This window comes from Sabethes cyaneus, chromosome 3 (genome assembly GCF_943734655.1).
Source record: "Sabethes cyaneus chromosome 3, idSabCyanKW18_F2, whole genome shotgun sequence".
Classification (NCBI taxonomy): Eukaryota; Metazoa; Arthropoda; class Insecta; order Diptera; family Culicidae; genus Sabethes; species Sabethes cyaneus.
Genome location: NC_071355.1, coordinates 186,165,824 through 186,184,869, shown reverse-complemented (window position 1 = coordinate 186,184,869; position 19,046 = coordinate 186,165,824). Strand labels below are relative to the sequence as shown.

Sequence of the window (19,046 nt, the reverse complement as noted above, 5' to 3'; positions counted from 1 at the left end):
ACCTATCGTCCCATGTGCTTGAGAGTGGTGAATGCGTATCGCACAGTTTCACATGACGCAATCTGCGTCTTAGCGGGTATAATGCCTATTGGCATCATCATCAGCGAGGACGTAGAGTGCTTCAACCAACGTGGAACTAGAGGCATACGGAGTACCACAAGATCGGCTTCGATGACCACATGGCAGCGGGCATGGTCTGATTCCACAAAAAGTCGGCGGACACATCGACTTATCCCGGAACTATCCGGGTGGTTCAACAGGCGCCACGGCAAAGTCAACTTCTACCTGACACACATTCTGTCAGGGCATGGTTGTTCTAGACAGTATCTGCACAAGTTTGGGTCTGTCGCCTTGTCGAAGTCCCCTGCGTGTTTCAAACGGGTTTGATATCGCGTCCGATATCCTCACACAGCACTGTACACCATCCATCGTGGCCTTAAGCAGTCTTGTCTGCTTCTTGTGAAAGCCGTCCATTACTTTCCATAGCTCTTCGCGGTCGATAGTATCATAGACATCCTTGAATACTATGAAGGAGGATCTGTCGCAGCGCAATGATTTGGTCCCTTGTGGATCGCCCGTCCACAAAACCGGCTTGTAGACTTCCCAAAAATTTACTTACTGGCAGCGATAGACGGCGAAAGATGATCTGAGAAGGCACTTTATAGGCGGCGTTGAGAATGGTGATCGCTCGATAGTTCTCACATTCCGACTTGTCGGCCTTCTTGTATATTGGACATATTATTCCTTCCTTTTACGTCTCCGGTAGCTTTGCTGTTTCACAGAACCTGAATATCAGCCGGAGCAATATCATGACTATTTTGCGAACTAATCCACGAAAACAAACTGGGATATGCTACGAAGCTTGCCGCAAGCATAAAAACCTGCAAAGTTTGACTCCAGATATTTTCTTGAAATCACCCAGTAACAATTTGTCGCTGGCCGTCGGACAGACGGAAGCAAAAGTAACGCTAGTGTCGGACAACGTCTGACCGATTCTTGCCGAACTTATAAATTTCATCGTCGAGCAAGGACGTCCATCGTGTTTCGCCAGCACCCGTTCGTACAGCTTACAAGACCGAATTCCGCCCAATGTGTGTGGTTGAAGGATCCAATTGGGTGTTCTACTTACTTGGTAACACGTGTACCCTTCCTACAGCCTAAGGCTCGAGTCATTTAATATCTGAACACAAAAAAAGTCGGAAGTCCATGTTAATGGAATAAAAATGTTGAGTACTCAAAATGAAAGTCATTTATTGCACTTTAAAGAAAAATAACGAAAAGATATTCCGATTCGGGTTTGAAAAAAAAAATTGAACTTTTCATAGAACATCGCTCAACGAAATTTAGGCACTCTGCTGGCTAACCTGAACGGCCATTTTGTCCACCCAACCCATCTCTTCATCTGTGTCGAAGAGTTTCCATGCTTCTTCAACCTCTGTTTGACAATTGCCACTTGACTTCGTCAATTTCAACGACTTCGCGATTTTCAAACCTGACCACAATAAATAAAGCTGATGGTCTCTTACCTTCGCTTCATACATGAAGCGACTTGTTTCATTTGTTGAACAGAACGTTTCGACGATTGTCGATGTTACTCAAATATTACTCAAATTCAATTCAATTGCATTCAAAGTTACTGGCCTTCTACTGACTGTTTGATAGAAAATTACAAATGAAACTTCAAAACCAATCGTCAGGATGGAGTGAAACTCATTTCACTGACGCTGATTGAAGCCAGTTTTGAAGCGAAGCGGTGATGCTTCAGTTGAAACCGAAGCTTCGTTGCTTCATTGTTGAGTGACAATTTTGCAACTGAAGGTAGCGTTGTCGGGTCCTCATCGTGACAAACTTTTCAGCACTGAAAGTGGAAATATTTCAATGCAAACTGCAATCAAAACATTCGAGATTCGAGCGGTCAATATTCAGTTTCTTTTGCTGGAGCGTGATCAGTGATGTTGGAATCAGCCTTGACTTCCAATGATCATCAACCCGCAGTTGACGATCAAATTTTCCACAAGGTGTGCACTTTGCAGGCAGTTTTGAGAATTTAGTTTTAAATCACATCGCTGATCTACCAAGCCAGTTCTTCGCGTGTTCGAATCTCGATTGAGACATGCTGTAACAGTCAATAGGAACGTAGTATTAGTTCCTTGATTCTCCTGTACTTTAACAGCTGGCTGCACAAAAATGGGCGTATTAACGCTAATATTCACGATAACTGAATCAATTTTACCGTCTTTCGGATAAATAAGAAAACTATGTGCTTTTTGATATTTATCTTCACATCAGTAATTGGGCTTATGTGCCTGTATATACCATACACTGTAAATGACATGAATTAATTTGCTTCTTTGAAGCATTTAATCTTATTAATTGGACATGCAGCCTTCTCTATCAACGCTTTGATTCGAAACCCGACATTTGCTGTGTATTCCTAATTTGTCATCATTGTTCTTCTTATGGCACACAAATAAAATCATTCAATTGTTTCTAATGTGCTATTTAATAAATAAAAAATTCAACAGTATGAGTTGCATGCGATAACTTTTACTAACTAAAGAACACACTACTCTACGACAAATTGTGCTAAGCGTACAGCCTCGTTTAGTCGACTGATTGAAATAAAATAAATAATTTTATTTTGGCAATTGTTATTCCTACTTTACTCTGCCGTACAGTCATTTCGCAACAATTATATTCACATTAAACTCACATCTAGAAGCTTACGTCAAGTTTACCTAATTATTAATTCGCGCATGAGCTATGCTAAGTTAGCATAGCTAACTGCAAAGTGTTGTACATTTAACAAAAGATAATCAGCGCAAATCATAATTGTGTTTCGCAAACGCCAGATAGAGAGAAAAATATACAATCATAGAACGCAGTGAAGCATTGAATACTATAAGCTTATCGCACTTTGAACGTTTCGTAGTTTCCTGCTGATGATTTATGAAAGTGAGCATTCTGTACCCGAATGGTTTAAAGAAAATTAAAATTAAACGTATCCAACACATCCACCAGATTGATCTCCGGGGAGCAAAACTTTTTCTGTGGCTTTTTTCTGGCGTTCGGTCTCAATTTTTAATCCCTCGGTTCCTCTCGATACCCATCGGAATACTGCTCCCGGCCGCTCATTTTCAGCATCGCTTTACTATCGTCATTTCCGTCCAGAATGGACCGAGATGTATCCTCCTGTTTTGCAAGAAAATTTTTTCGATTACTGGTATGTATTGAGGGATATAATATATGCCCTACCGAATCCGTTTCCTTCACGGGTTTCTCTCCGACGCCCCACACTTCAACATTTCGGACGGTAAATTTCTTGGTGGCACTCATCTGGAAGTATCCTTTGTAGGTGGTACAAGTTTCGGAAGATTCGCCAACGCCATACTCGCTATCGAGCCACAAACCCCAGTAGTTGTGCTGGCCACCCATGCCCTAGAAAATAAAAACACGCGCACGCATCGTGTGGGAGATGGTTTGGGTGTGAATCATTTTATTTAGTGCTTGCTCTGGGATGAGAAATTTGGAGGGAAAATTGAGACAATCTTGTTCTTTTTTCATTTTTCATGTTTTGAACAATAAATTAACTGTTAGGTCTAGAAATTAAACGCAGTTTGTTGCGATTGAAAGCCAGTTTAATTTTCAAAAATATACGAAAATAAATAGCCGGTAGACAAATTCGAAATGGTGGGATAAAGTTTGCAAACCATAAAAATATGTCACTCAAAATGGATTCTTATATTTTTGGAATCTCTACTGTAAATTTTATTACTATTTACCAGACCTAAGTGAAACCTATATTCTGACCAGAATTCAGACGTGAACTCTGGTCTCATTTTCACTTCAATTTTATCCAAAGTTAAAATTGGACTTGGATTCAATTCGGAACTGAATTTGGATCTCGAATTGGGTCTGATTTAGACCTAAATTAAGAGCTGAATGTGGGTATGAAGATGGACTTAAATTTGGACCTGAGTTTCAATCTAAGTTTGGACTTAAATATGGACATAAATTCGAACCTACATTTGGATGAATTTAGATTCTAATTTGCACCCGAATTTAAAGCTGTATTTGAACTAGCATTTGGACTGGAATTTTAACATGAATTCGCATTGAAACTTGCATCAAACTTTGAACAAAAATTTAGATCTGGACTTGGAGCTGAATTTAGACCTATATTTGAACTTAAATTCGGACATGAATTTTGACTTCAAATCGGCTTTGAATTTGGACCTGAATTACGAATTGGACTTACATTTGGACTTGAATTTAGAACACAATTGGAGTTTTGTGTTTGGATTTGAATTTGCACTTGGATTTAAATTCAGAACTGATTTTTGACCTGACTTAGGAACTGAATACTGACATGAATTAGGACATGAATTTTGACCTGAAATCGGACCTGAGTTTGAACCTAAAGTTGGACTTAAATTTGGACTTAAATTTGGGCCTATATTTGAGCTTGAATTCTGACCAGGATGGGGATTCAAATTCGGCTTTGAATTTGGACTTGAATTTGCAATTCGGCTTAAATTTGGACCTTTCTCGTAAAGGACGGTGGAGAAGGAATTTGGAGCTCTTTTTTGAGTTATGTTATTTTAAGTTAAGTATATAGGAAACTATCATCTATTGAAAACTTTAGTACGTTTACGTCTATTGTAAACGTTACGTACGTTTACATCTATTGCAAACGTTTAGTAGAACGTTCATAGCAATGGGCCTATTTTGACAAAAGGAAATGTACCCACTTACACTGAACGATTAATCACATTACCAACTCCTGTATTAAAAGCCAACAGGAAATTGGTCGACAAGCAACAACATCACATACCTATTTTACGGATGTTTGGCAAGCTCCTTGCAAGAACTAGTTCGCATGAATTAGTCGTTAATCCTCTAACGGGTAAGCCCGTTTGTAGGCGACCTTCGTTTCTGAAGGTCCAGAGCCACATACGAAATTTGTTTTGAATTGACAATATGAAAAATATGTTCAGAACAGATTTCTTGAAGTTTTAATAGTAATATCACAACCTTATGACAATGCATTTGGCAAGTTATCGGCTTTCAAAAATAATAATTTCGGAATATTTCGGAAAAAAATTATGACGCGAATTTTCCCTTTTTACTTTTGAAGAAAAAGGACATCTAGATCAAAATGATTGATCTCAAACTTTTTTCTATAAGTAATTAACATGGTTTATTTCAATTTTTTAATGTAAATGAATTGTAGAGCGTTATATATGAACAAAGAAAAGGAGAATTTGGTCTATTTCTTGCCTGGCGCTCGTCCAGATAAATATTTTTGCAAGAAGTTAAAACTTGAGCCTCTTTTGATGTATACTTACATGACAAAATAGTCATTAGCTTGGTCGCATCGTTTTCATGATGTTACCCGTCGCCCCGTCTGAGGGTTAAAAATCATCCTAAAATGGAATGACCCGATAGGTTGGAAGAAGAGCCTGCTTATTATCCACCATGTGTTTTTAGCCAGACCAAGCATAATAAAAGGGCTTGGATCGCAGTCCTCACAATGGAATAAACCAAGCACTTCTTAAAAAATACAGTCTTTAAGTTGACGTGCATTCCCTCCTATCAACACAAATATACAGAGATATAACGCCCCACACGCTGAATTTTTCGTTTGTGCTCCTTTACCCCGAAATTAAAAAATAATTCGATTTTTGTTTCCATTATTTTCAATTAAAAAATATCGAAATGCCATGTGGTTGGAAAAGTAATCCACTTTGCATTTTCTCAAATTCATGGCTTAGATTTGCTTCGCTCTGCATTTTACTAATTATGCAGTTCATGGCCGGCATGATTCATCGTCATTACCGACGGAAGAAATCACCGTTTAATTGCGAGCGGTTTGTAAAATTCGTTGAGGCTTATATACAACAGAGAACAGGGTTTGAAACACGAACATTTTTCCGTGCATAATTAGGAACGGTTTAGTACGAAAAGATTTCTTCTTCGCCTACATGGACGGTGACTCATTTTCTGAAACATTTTTTCATCATTGATACGCTTGTAACAACAACCATGTAATACTAGCAGAAAACCCAAAACTAAGCCATAAAATTAGTCTCTATAGGCTGTCCCGGAAAATCCCACATCTTCAATAGAAAATTTTAATCTCACCAGGTAAGCATTTTACTACATATGTCTAGATTGTGGGGCATCTACCTGAGAATAACTAAATCTTTCGTCCTGCGAGGCGATAATGACAATAGCCCAGGTAGTAAGCAGTTTCACTTTAAGACTGATTTGCTATTTCTTTCCTTTTCGTGCTATGTACACTTTAAAAGGGAGGGCCTAATCTGGGTGGCAAAAGATAGAGCATTTTTCTGAAAGCAACTAATGAACTTTATACATAGATTTAATTCTTTTGCGCATTGTTAATTGGAACATATTGTGACAGTTTTGTCCAAAGCCATTAGGTGCGCTGGAAGAAAGATGATGGAGCCGACTACTAACAATATGCTTTGCGGTGCCAGACAGTAACATTTTTGAATCCTTGATTTGACCTAGCATTTCATGTGCTAAAACAAGTATGCCAAATCTTGCTAGCAGCGATTCAATAGATTTTGGGAAACGATAATCACCGATTTTGAAATCGGTGGTTCAAAGAAAAATGCGTTTAAATACTGTTGCATCTATGATGATATAAAACTGTATAACTTAGGGAGCTATCTACTAACTTACTTAAAAGATTGCTCAAATATATTAACATTTGCAGCAGTTCAAATTTTTTACTCTGTGAGCAATGCCCGTGTCTAAAGTTTCATGTGAAACTCTCCATCTTAAACCATTACAATAATTCTGAGAAATCCCTCACCCCTTCAATTATCTCTATCGATAGTATTGTTTATTTGGAGGTACTCACCATACCATTCGGCATCGTTTGTTGGTGTAAATTCAAATACTGATAGTGATCGTTGTAGCCAGTGGCTGGAAAGCAGCGCATTTTGGGCCGCAAGGTAAAAAGAAAACTGCTATCGTTTCCGACGTAATTTGGTCCAAGTGCCCACGATTCTGTTGCATATCCGCCAAAAATGTGTCCATTGGTGTCCTCAACTATTACAACGGTCGGTCCTTGATCGATAATACGACCTAAAAAGGCACAAAAATTTCAAGCAAGGATAGATGGAAATGTTCAACACGTGCTGCTACCCAATAGAGTGGAAAAACTTTCCCCGTGTATTTGCGAAGAAAAAAGAAAACGCCACTTGTTTTGCTGTGCCGTTGGAAGATTCGCATTGACAAACAGCATCTGCGATAAATCGGTAAAGGCGGGATAGTCCGGCATGTACTGCAGTCCCTCGCAGAGCGGCAGCATTGCATGTAGAACCACCTCCTGTTGGGGCACACTTTCCTTCTTTTTGCCCTTGCTGTCTTCCGAATCATCTTTCCGTTTCTCGTCAGAACTGTTTTTCACAATACGATAGTTGTACAAGTGGGAAAACACGTGCTCCAACATTTTCAGAAAGATTGGGTTTTTGCTGAGCCTGAAAACGAACACAAAATTGACGAATAATTATTGCAGGAAACGAAAACAGGTCTGCAGGAAACGAAAACAGGGTTTTGTGAAACAAAATGGTTCGATTATTAAACATTTAGGACTGCGGTGGTACTTAGTTTTTTGTATGCTCTCTTTGTTAGAAATAAAATCCAATTGTTGACTGCTCTTAATTAATTGTTTAATCTACAGTAAAACATCGAAAAAGATGAATGAGGTTTCGCATAGCATATAACCTATTTAATGCAATTTAACTTGGATATTGTTCGTTGAAACAACCCGTGGTACACTTACCATCGTTCGGCGTCGGCTCGCGTAACTTTTTGTGTGCCTTGCTGTACGACATCGTATACCAAACTTTCCGCTAGCTTTTGTATGCATTCCTTCACAATGCGGAATCCACGTGATTCCCATGATTTAAATTCAGGTCCACCTTCGAGTCTTATTGCTCGCATATAGCTGCTAACAACGGCCTCCACGTACTGCAAGCAAAAAGAAACGGTGCACTATTTAGAGATTCACTTTTCTTACTATGTAAACACTGTATCACATGCCTCCTTTATCAGTGGATAAGCAATTTCTGTCGACTCTGACTCGGGTGTTTGTCCCAAACTAGCGAGCAGCACGTTAATTCGCTCATCACCCGTTCCCCGCACCGTGTAGACGTACAACTCCGCGAACCGTGGCAGCTCCACGAAGCCAACGCGGGTTCCCAGCGGACCGAAGAGAAAGTTAGTAATATACTGCGCTAGTCGCGGGTCCATTTGAGATCCCCAAAATTTCTGCCAATTACAAATCGATATAACAAAAAAGTTTTAGAACTGCATGCATCGCAATAAACTCACCATAAGATCTTCTTCCTTGCATTTATCGGAGTTTTTACTTGCCATACGAAACGAACTGGCCACCAGCGGTAGTTCGCTTTTTTCCAGCATTGGGCATTTCTCCGCTAGTTTTGTGCTAGAGGATGCTATGTTACCCATGACGGTAGCTTGTTTTGGAGATTTAAGATAGTCGACGTACTGAAACGAGATTAAATTTACATTATTTTTCCAATGGCTTAACAAAAGTTAAAAGTGAGAAACACGCAAATAAATACTGAATGCAATGAAATATATTAATAGTAAACATTTACGAATATAGTAAAAAGTTCCGAAATTAAAATTTTGTTCATCGAAACCTTTGAGGGTAATGAGGGTCTTCTGGAAAAATAGGAAACTTCGAATTTATAGGTTTTATTTTTAGGTACAATAATTTAGAAAAATACCTTTATTTAACCTCAAAACGATGTCGACCTGAACTGGGGTCTACAGAAAATTTCACTAAAATCTATCTAAAAGATAACCTGTAACATAAATTATCCTACTGAAGAGGAATTGTAATTATATATTTACACATTCTTAGAATAAAGTTACCATATGAAGAAAAACTAAACCCGGACTGCTCCTCCTAGGGTTCAAGAGCATGACCCGATTTGCTTAATGTCATCCAGCTTCACTGGATGGCAATGCCTTTACAGATCGACTTAGACGTAAATAGCCTTTTTTTAATGTTACAGTTTTTTGTCCATTAAAACATGTATACCTTAGATGAAATTTTTAAACATAAACAAACCCAACAAACATTTTTGTCGTATAACAGCTTAACAAGCGCTTGTAACCTGGATTATAGCTATATAACGGTTGAATAAGCTACTATTCAACAAACATGTTTGTTGGGAAGTTTACTATTTTAAAACTGGCTGTTGGAAAAATCGATATTCATAACAGAGATGGCTGTTAGGTTAGAAATTTAAAAAAATATGTTGGACTCTATTTTGGAACTCAAAATGGTGCATCCATATTGACTATTTTGCAGTGAAAATCTCTACAATTTTTAGATTTTTAGAACAGAAGAGGCTATTAAAAGTCAAAAAAACGACATTTGATGCAATTTTACCATCTGCGGTGGCCACTGACAACAATCATTGCATTGCCACGACTCGCAATTAAAACCTAACAGGCAGTGAATGCTTTCCGTGACTGATGGATTAACATGTCGCAAGGAAAACCCTATGAGGCTTACATTTTTAGAACATGTATGGCTAGTAGAAGTCAAAAACCACTATCTGAAAGCATTAAGTCAAATGGGAACTTTAATTTACTTTAGTTACTATTGTTTTTGGAACGGAGTGGATACATAAAGGTTGAGGGACATATGTTTGATAACTTTTTCAATTACTAAATCCGAATATGTTGCTTGCTTTATAATATATATTGTAGTCATAATGATCAGCAAAGGTTAATGTAGAGGCAAGTAAAACGGCTAAGTCTCTAACTTGGTCGTGTCTTGCAACTACTTTATTGTCTATAGTTATTTCCTCTTCCACTTCCTATAATAACGTACCTACTTGCATCTATAACTTTTAGCTAGAGCTAGACACTACAACCAGAAACTTTCCCTTTCCCTGACTCTTTTCATGTTTGTGGTGTCACTAATGCATCCCAAAACGATAATACTACTTTTTATAGCCGAATAGATTGAAATGCATTTTGTAATGTGCTAAAGACGTGTTCATAATACACTAGAATTGTTCACCGCAAGTTGTTTCTTTTGGCACGAGCTCTCGAAATAACACGGTTTCAAAGTGTACGAGTTAGAATGACATCCAGCAGTTAACCAAATAGTTACCAGGCAGTTACCAAATTGTACGAAATATACCTATGAACGAAAATCAAAACTGAAAAAGTCAAGCTGAAAATTTTTCCAACTACAATGATTCGTCATTCGAAACCAAGGTGAATAAAACCAGCTTTTTATACCCTGGTCAAAAGTGAAGTTTCGCACCAATCGAAATAAATGGTAGTCGGGCGACGATATGTCTGTGTGGTCCGCAGTACCGCAGTCCGAACACACCAAATGGGTTTTTAATATACAGTCCTCCCAGTATTACGGGCCAGTCAAGCATGATGCTGCTACAAAATCATCGGTAGAAACACAGATTTAAATAATTTACAGATTATTTATAACTTAATTGGTTATAAATATACCATAGTTTAATGTTCTGTAGGCAATCTTGCTCAAAAATTACACACTTTTTTGCAGAACAACAAAATGTGAGAATATTCCATTCCCAGTATTATGGGCCACTTTTAAACCTGGTCAGAATTATGGGTCAATGTTCCTAGTATTATGGGTCAGTAAAACAACATAGGTTTTATTTCGAGAAAATCGCACGCCCGCGCGCGCCTGTTTGTGTGTGTGTATGTGTCTGGTTCTCGCGATTTAGGGATCTTGTTGTATCTTGTACTGCACTCAGCAACTGTCTGAGTGAGTTGAGTTTAGATTCAATTTTAGCTTCTTCTTCAGGAAACTCATTAAACTGACTCAATGTATGATGGATGGTACTCAGTGCTGTGTTCGGATTTCGAGTGGAATGTCCAGTTCATTCGAGTCACGCAGAGGGCTTCATCAAAGTGATGTTCTCTATGGCAAACCAAGTATGCAAAAGGCGGCCTAAGCTAAACGGATACGATAGGCAGGGCATGTTGCAAGAATGCCGGACAACTACCCTACAAAGATGGTATTTGGCTCACATCCGGTACGAATAAGGGCGCAGCGAGCAAGATGGTTAGATTAGGCGGAGCGAGTCTGAGAAATTAAAGAGCGTTTGGCCACAACCGAGTGCATTGGAGAAACTTTGTTCATCAGGCTTTATCTTAGAACAGCAAGCCACCTAAGTACAGTAAGTAAGTTCAGGAAGAAGAAAAGTATTTGATCCTGGATTATTAGTTTTGGGTGGTTTCCAGAAATAACGCGGAACTGTACTGTACGGTAGATTGTGATCCCTTGCAACTTCCCGAACTTTTTCGATTTGTCTTGCTGGATCAGAATCATAGAGCTTCGATTTCTGTATACTGATTTTCTGTGTACGTTTTTTCGTTTTACTGAAAACAAATTACAATTGTAGTCAAAAACAGCGAATACTGTTGATCTATATGCTTGACCCATAATACTGGGAAAAGTCAATTTTGCTCCCAGTATTATGGGCCATTGTTTAATTTAGTATATTAAAGTGGAAAATGAATTTTTCTAGGCGGTGTCACCGTAATTCAATGAATACATACCTATTCCCTCGTTTTCCGTTCATTTTATGCTCAGACACACAAATTTACGCCGCTATTCAGCTTATAATTCACAACCGACTTTTTATAACAACCGCAAAAATAACAACAAATCGACAGTCGATTGGAGCCAACTGACAACTATCGAAAAATTAAGAAAATTAACGCATTTGAACTAAGTGTATTGCTATCAAGCATGCAGCGGAATGTTGCTTCTATCTATTGAACTCATACTCGATAGTTAAATACTAATTTGTTCCGTATGAAACTAACGTAAAGTATGGACTGGCCCATAATACTTTTCTGTGCGTCCTAATTAAAACAATTAATATCTGAAGCAAACCCCTAGCCCTCCCTTAGTAAAAACTTACTTAACTATGTGTCCATATCCGTCGGTCCGGCAGAACAAAGGGTAAATTCAGAGATCTCTGCTGACGGTTACCCGCCATGGCTTTTACCTGTCACCAGGACAGGTTCTCGTCTGCAGCCCGGATGCCGTTGGCTAAGCTGCGTCACCATGAGCCTCTGGGTCTGCCTCTTCTACGCCGCCCTTGTGGATTCCAGCGGAGTGCTTCTCTGCAGACCTCGTTCGCTCCTTTCCTCAAGGTGTGTCCGATCCACTTCCACCTACATTCACGAATTTCTGTGGCTATCGGCCGATGATTACAGCGACGATGGAGTTCCTCATTGAACATCCAGTTGTCAGGCCACCAGGCACGAATGATATATCGCAGGCACCAGTTAATAAATACCTACAGTTTTTGCGTTGTCTCCGCTGAGACGCACCACGTTTCGCAGGCATACAGCAGTACGGATATAACCTTTGAATTAAAGATTCGGGTTTTCGTACGTAGAGCGATCTGGTTTGAGCGCCAAATGTTTCGCAGACCTGCAAAGGCATCCCTGGCCTTCCTGATCCATGTGGCTATATCAGCCTTGGTACCACCATCGGGTGTTGTCTGGTTACCAAGGTATTGAAGGCGTCTACCTACTCAACTTGTTGTCCCGCTACGTTTTTGCTACATTGCTGTGAGATCTGCTGCCTAGGAGCTCTCGAAGAGGTAACTTGCTTTGCATAACATTTCGGCGTTGTGTGAGCAAGACAATGTTGTCGGCTAGGTCGAGGTCATTGAGCTGCTCCATCGTTAGAGAATTCCAAGGCAATCCTCGATTTGGTCTACTGTCAATTGCACCAACTAATATCTCATCCATAACGATGAGAAACAAAAGCGGTGATAAAATGCAGCCCTGCCTCACGCCAGCAGTAACCCTTATGGGATCGGACAAGACGCCGTCGTGCAAAACGTTGCACGAGAACCCCTCGTACTGGGCCTCGATGAGATGGATCTCCTAGAATTCTGGATCTGGAACTCCTCTACGCCTAAATGCGCCCCAGATTTTTTCGTGGTTGTCGGTCCAACCCCTATTCGAAGTCAACGAACACTAGCAGAAGAGAGTCCTGGAATGCGTTGATCTACTCCAATATAATGCGGAGCGTTTTGATATGATCTACATATGATCGGCCAGCACGGAATCCAGCTTGCTGCCGCCGGAGAGTAGCATCGATCTTCTCCTGGATCCGGTAGAGAGTTACCTTACAGAGTACTTTGAGAGTAATACAGAGCAACGTGATGCCACGCCACTTACCGCATTCAGTTAGATCTCCTTTCTTAGGGACTTTGACCAATATGCCCTGCATCCAATCCACCGAAAAAGTTGCGGTTTCCCATATATTGCTGAAAAACTGATGCATCACCTGGGCTGACAAAGATGGGTCAGCTTTGAGCATTTCGGCTGAAATACAGTATCCCTGGCGCTTAATTGGATTCATACTCTTGATAGCTGCTACAATTTAGGCATAGGCATCGTACGCTGCTGATTTCGTTGGTCTCTGACAATTGAAACCCTGAAGAGTTGTTCAAAATGTTCAATCCATCGCTTAAGCTGTTCTGTACGGTCAGCTAGTAGCTAACCAGCTCTGTCCTTTAACGGCATCTTTGTATTCATCCTGACACCACTAAGGCGGCAAGAAATATCGTACAACAAATGGATATCACCATTGGCGGCGGCGGTTTCTTCTTGTTCGGCTAGGGAGTTAGTCCAGGCTCTCTTGTCCCGCCAACAAGCACGTTTAACAACCCTCTCCAGTTCGGCGTATCGTTGACGGGCAGTTGTCTCAGCCGATCTGGTTCGCGCTCGCTCAATGCCGGCTTTCGCCTCTCTCCGCTTATCGATCTACCACCAAGATTCATCCGAAAGCCACTCCCTCCGCCCGCTACGCGGTTTGCAAGGGTTTCATCACTGGTCGTGATGAAGGCGCTCTTGATGCCGGTTCATTGCTCTTCAAGTTGTTCGACAAAGGCCCTTTTCACCTCAGGATTCTTCAATCGGCGGACGTCGTAGCGACACCGAATTTTCTCCTCCCGTCGTTGAACACGTGCGATGCGCAAAAGTATTTTAGCGATAACAAGATAATGGTCGGATGCAATATTAGCGTTACATTTGTTATGTACATTAAAAAGGCTCCTCCGCCATTTTCGGCTGATGCAGATGTGGTCGATTTGGTTTTCTGTTTGGCCGTCGCGGGAAACCCACGTGACTTTATGTACTGGTCTATGGGGGAAGAACGATCCACCAATGACCATGTTGTTATTACCACAGAATTCTGTAAACAGCTCCCCGTTTTCGCTCATCTCTCCTAGGCCATGGCGTCCCCGTTGTTTAAGCCAATCTTCGCGTTGAAGTCGCCCATGTGGATTTGGATATCCCCCTTCGGGATTTTCTCAACCACACTGTTCAGCTGGCTGTAAAAACTCTCTTTCTCCTGCAGGTCGGCAGCATCTGTTGGCGCATAGCACTGGATTGCTGTAAGGTTCCTAACCCGTGTTCTGAATCTGGCAACGACTCATTTATCGGTTCCCACTTCATCAGGGCCACATGTGCCCCTGGGCTCAGTAGGAATCCAACTCCTCTTTCTCGAGTAGAATTTTCACCTTGTATGCCAGAGTAGAGCAAGACTTGCCCGGATGATGTCTTGTGTTCGCCAGTACCCGGCCAGCGGACCTCGTTCAGCCCCAGGATGTCAAGCTTCAGATTGCCCTGCTGGGCAAGAGTCAGTATATTCCATGTTCCGATTCGTGTCCGTGTTTTCATGCTAAAGGTCGTTGCCAATAATCCAGAGAGATTTCTTCTTTCATTTTCATTAACTTTTTATGTTCCGGTACAGTAGGCTGTTAACCTAAGGTCCTTATCCGACTGATGGAGCTGCCATCGTAATGTGGGTGAAAGCCACTGTGTCCCCTTTCCTGTTAGCGTACGACAACCGAAGTTGCGTACCCCAGCCGGCACCACCTGGAGGTAGGAATAGGAGTTAGCGAACAGAGGGAATGCACATATTCACCCTTTGCCAGCCCTTAGTAACAAAGGCAATACTAAAAACAAAAACTGATATTAACCTGAGTGTCTCGATGTCCGAATATGTCGTCCACTGTTGAAATGAATCATAATTTTCGTCATAATCATTTCTCACGTGCTGTTATTCTTGGGGTGGCACTATGTATTACATTACACCATCAGCCGCAGCCGCCATATGTCCATTATCTTATCAAAGCTGACAAATTGCTTATTATTCTGCAAATCTGATTCAGATTTAGATCGGAAGTCCGACCATCATAGGCGTGTAAGCTGCTGCTCCGTCATGTTTATACTGTCTGCGGGAATGGGAACACCTGATTGAGTTGTATTCCTACTCAATCTACTAATTCAATGCTACAAAAGTTTATCATAGCGGTACAATCAAACGTTAGCCAATATCGCTGCACTAAAGTTTCGAATTATGTATGATGGTCGCGATTGTTGAAGATTCAAATATATAAAAACAAACTATTTAATCCACTTTCCATTTAATCCATTTAATAACGATGAAAAAAGTTTTCTTATTCTCAGATATCTTTAGCAGACAACAGATTTTAGCTGTCCTTTTAGTACAGAAAGAGCATCTGGTATTTGAATTTATTATTAGTTTTACTTATAAATAGCAATTCAAAATTTAATGTTTTCATTTATATGCATTTTTTTGATTTACAATTTAAGGATTCTTGATCAGCTTTGATCTAATATTTGTTGTGGTTTACATGTTACGTTTACTGTAATATTAAAATGTTTGGTTTATTAATATATCAATAATTCTCAATACGTCATACATAACCCTCAAAGTACACTAAAAGGGTAATCCTAAAAACTGAATTGATCCATCTAGCGGTTTGACCGATTCATTTTACTGCAACATTTTACTATCATTTGGTAAATTTTAGTTTGTGTCACGGCAAATGCACAACTTAATTTCAAAATAAAACCAAAGAGCTACAAACGGCTAATTATTTCCTTGTTTTTCTTCTCATTCACTGTTAATAGCACGTTATTAGCTCATTATTGTTTTGAAAATGGACTCACATGTGATATAAAATTACCAAATTCCAACGACTTTTATGTTGCAAAACCACTGTAAACCTAATAATCATAATCCAACCCATCAACATGTGATTCAATTTCATAAATTGATTTTTATCAGCCAGCAGTACAATCTATGTGTACGTATAGTAGGCACTTTATCCCTATCTTGTGTATAACTTAAATACACAGATATCATTTCAAGTGCGACGCGAAAAATGCCAACAAAGAGAAGCATTAGCTATTATCGAAGCAAATTGATTTTTGTTTCTTTTTTGTTGTACAACTCGAAATAATGTAATACTTCCGGTCAAATGAGTTGCGTAGGAACAACACCCTTGTCCTTTGCTGATTTAAATGAGCTTTATCTGGATGCTTTGATCCATTATAACATTGAACATACTTTGTCACATTTTATGGTGTTCTTTGCACTTTAACCCTTTATAAGGCAACTATATTGCCACCAACAAAAATTTTTTATTTTGCTTCTCTAATTATATTGATGTCATTATAGACGCAAAACAAATATTTTTCGTTGGTGGCAATTTTATTGCCACGGCCTTATAAAGCGTTAAATATAATTTTCTCAGATGTATCGTTCATTTAATCTTTCTGTCCCATGGTAGATGATTCGCTTCTCATACTAAAATCAGAAGACCATATTTTAAGACATTTGAATATGGATATTTCTATTTCAGAAGATATTAGGAACATTGTTCTAAAGATTTTGCAGTCGTGCTTAACGCGTTGCTTATTACCTAACTAGCTGAGTGCCCGATATTACTCGACCCTTTGTCTTTCAGCCACTTGTACATCTGTTATTGTAACGGAAACTGTGATAATAGAAGAGACTCCTCTTTTTCTTCGTTTCGGAAATTCCTATTATGCAACAATCAAAGCTTTTAATCCTCATTTTGAAGATTCTGCTCCCTTTACCACCTAATCCCCCCTCGTCTTCTGCTCACCTACCACGTTTTGCTCCGCAGCTACTTATACATATGTTTTCTCTTCGAAAATCCTTATAAAGAAAAAAAAATCTTTCTTATTTAGAGCTCTTCCTATAGATGATGGCACCTCTTTTCGGTCAATCCCCCCTTTATACAGCCACGTGTATAATGTATAATGTGCAACGTGTGTAAGTCCAATTGCAGGAGAAACATAGTCCCTTATTTGGACCTCCCCCTCCCCTTGTTAAAGACCGTCACTACCTCCCTTTTGTCAACCACCTGTGCAAATTCTAGTATTTCAAAAAACATGTGTGTCTGATGGAGAACCGTCCTGGTGTTCCAGAGTTATAGCAAAACATATATACATAGACCAACCTCGTGTTTTTTTGTCGTGACCTTGAAATGCAGTCAGGCATATACATTAATATTATTTTGAAACGGTAGTTCTTTTACAAATGACGAAGGGACGGTAGAAGAAAGTAATGAAATTTACAGTGAAAGAGAAAGAGCGCAAAGGTGAGAGAGGGTGGGGGAGGGGGGAGTTATTAGTAGCTACGTTTAACAATTAGTCGTTGTGACTCCTACCTTTTGTCCAATGCTGGAAGGTGCATCGGTCGAACCAAGCTATAAACTGGGATTATAACCGGCTTCGAAGTTCGAACCCACATAAACTCGCCAGTACCAGCGAGCTACATGCTCTGGCGGATGTTGTGAGTTCGAATCCGGTTTGAATCCCAGATTATAGCTTGGTTCGAACCATGCACCTTGCAGCATTGGACAAAAGGGGAGAGTCCTCTGAAATAAGCACATTTCCTTATGTTGAATGACATCAGATTGATTCTACTGCGATTCTAACGCACGATGAAGCACTCGCTAATTGGTCTATTGTACCACAAACATAATGCGAAGCAAATTTCAATTTTTTGCCACCATACATCTCACTACTCTCTGTACCAACTTATTATTGACCATTGATTAAAATTTATTTATTGGTCAATAACATATTTTAATTTTATATTTGCAGCTACTCTGCAACTGGAGCTGTTTGTGATAAGTTTTTTGATTTCGATCAAGATAAACCAAATACATAGATGATTTACCAAACTATATGTGCGTATAAACTTTCATTCATATATGAAAAATTCTATATTTTCATTGCCTTGTATTTACCTGTTTGCCTTGGCGACTCGAAATCCAACCGAAGTGATTTGGTTTTAGTTTGTTGATATTACAAATAATTACACTTATAATGACTGATTTAGCAGACACCACCGATGTCACCCCTAAGGGTATTGCTTCACATTACTGCTTTTATCATGTTTGCCGAGTAAAATTGCACCTCAACACTTTGCTATGAATGGAACCGATAATCGAATTCCGAGCACATCGCAGCGGTCAAATAGGACTCATACAATATTGTACGATTTAGTTGCGTTGTCTATCACTAATAGTAACTTTTAAATGACCCGTCAATGATTCGAACGCACCAGATTGTTTTTTTCGTTTACGTACACTACACTTTATGTGGATTTAGATAGGTATATAAGATACAGTTCCATAAATTGCATTCCGCTTCAAACAAAACATCAACAAGTTTAATAGTGTTGCTGATAAACAATGTTATTAGCAATCGCAAAATTGTGATTTTTTATTGCAAGAATTTGCGCAGGTATCAGGTATATTTGATCAGGGCCAAGATTAGATACTAAAATATGTGCATTCTAGTCAACCCGCAATGGTAAAAATGTATACGAAGTTGGCAATAAAAATTGACATGATTGGTGCATAATTTTGTCTCGTTGTTCTACAGCACAAAACCAGCTTCAACCAAACCAATAAGAACCTCCAGCACAACACGAAAAACAGCACTTTTACGGCCGTGTCCGTGACGGACCTTTATCACTGCTGCTACTGCTGAACCAATGACAAACAACGAGTGAGCCGATACGATACGAGGATACGATTGACGTGATTTACAAAAGTGAGCTGAGCTCTGAGCATCACATAATGAAACTGTGAAAAGTT

At 39.6% G+C, this 19,046-nt stretch overlaps 1 protein-coding gene across 4 annotated transcripts; it reads right to left on the bottom strand.

Annotated features, from left to right (window-relative positions):
* Window positions 1–2,284: 2,284 nt before the first annotated feature.
* On the bottom strand, window positions 2,285–18,990 carry LOC128742132 (MTOR-associated protein MEAK7). Of its 4 annotated transcripts, none has more exons than XM_053838365.1 (9): window positions 18,916–18,990; window positions 18,192–18,539; window positions 8,368–8,544; window positions 8,077–8,304; window positions 7,817–8,004; window positions 7,177–7,511; window positions 6,890–7,116; window positions 3,256–3,438; window positions 2,285–3,192 (listed from the first exon to the last, which is right to left on the bottom strand). In XM_053838365.1, exons 3-9 carry the CDS (start codon window positions 8,503–8,505, stop codon window positions 3,082–3,084), a joined length of 1,410 nt encoding a protein of 469 aa, XP_053694340.1. In that variant the 5' UTR covers window positions 8,506–8,544; window positions 18,192–18,539; window positions 18,916–18,990; the 3' UTR covers window positions 2,285–3,081. The 4 variants fall into 4 exon arrangements, with proteins under 4 accessions (XP_053694340.1, XP_053694339.1, XP_053694338.1 ...); XM_053838364.1 differs by having other exon boundaries at window positions 18,192–18,593; window positions 18,916–18,961; XM_053838363.1 differs by lacking the exon at window positions 18,916–18,990 and adding an exon at window positions 18,865–18,882 and having other exon boundaries at window positions 18,192–18,593.
* Between the last annotated feature and the right edge of the window lie 56 nt (window positions 18,991–19,046).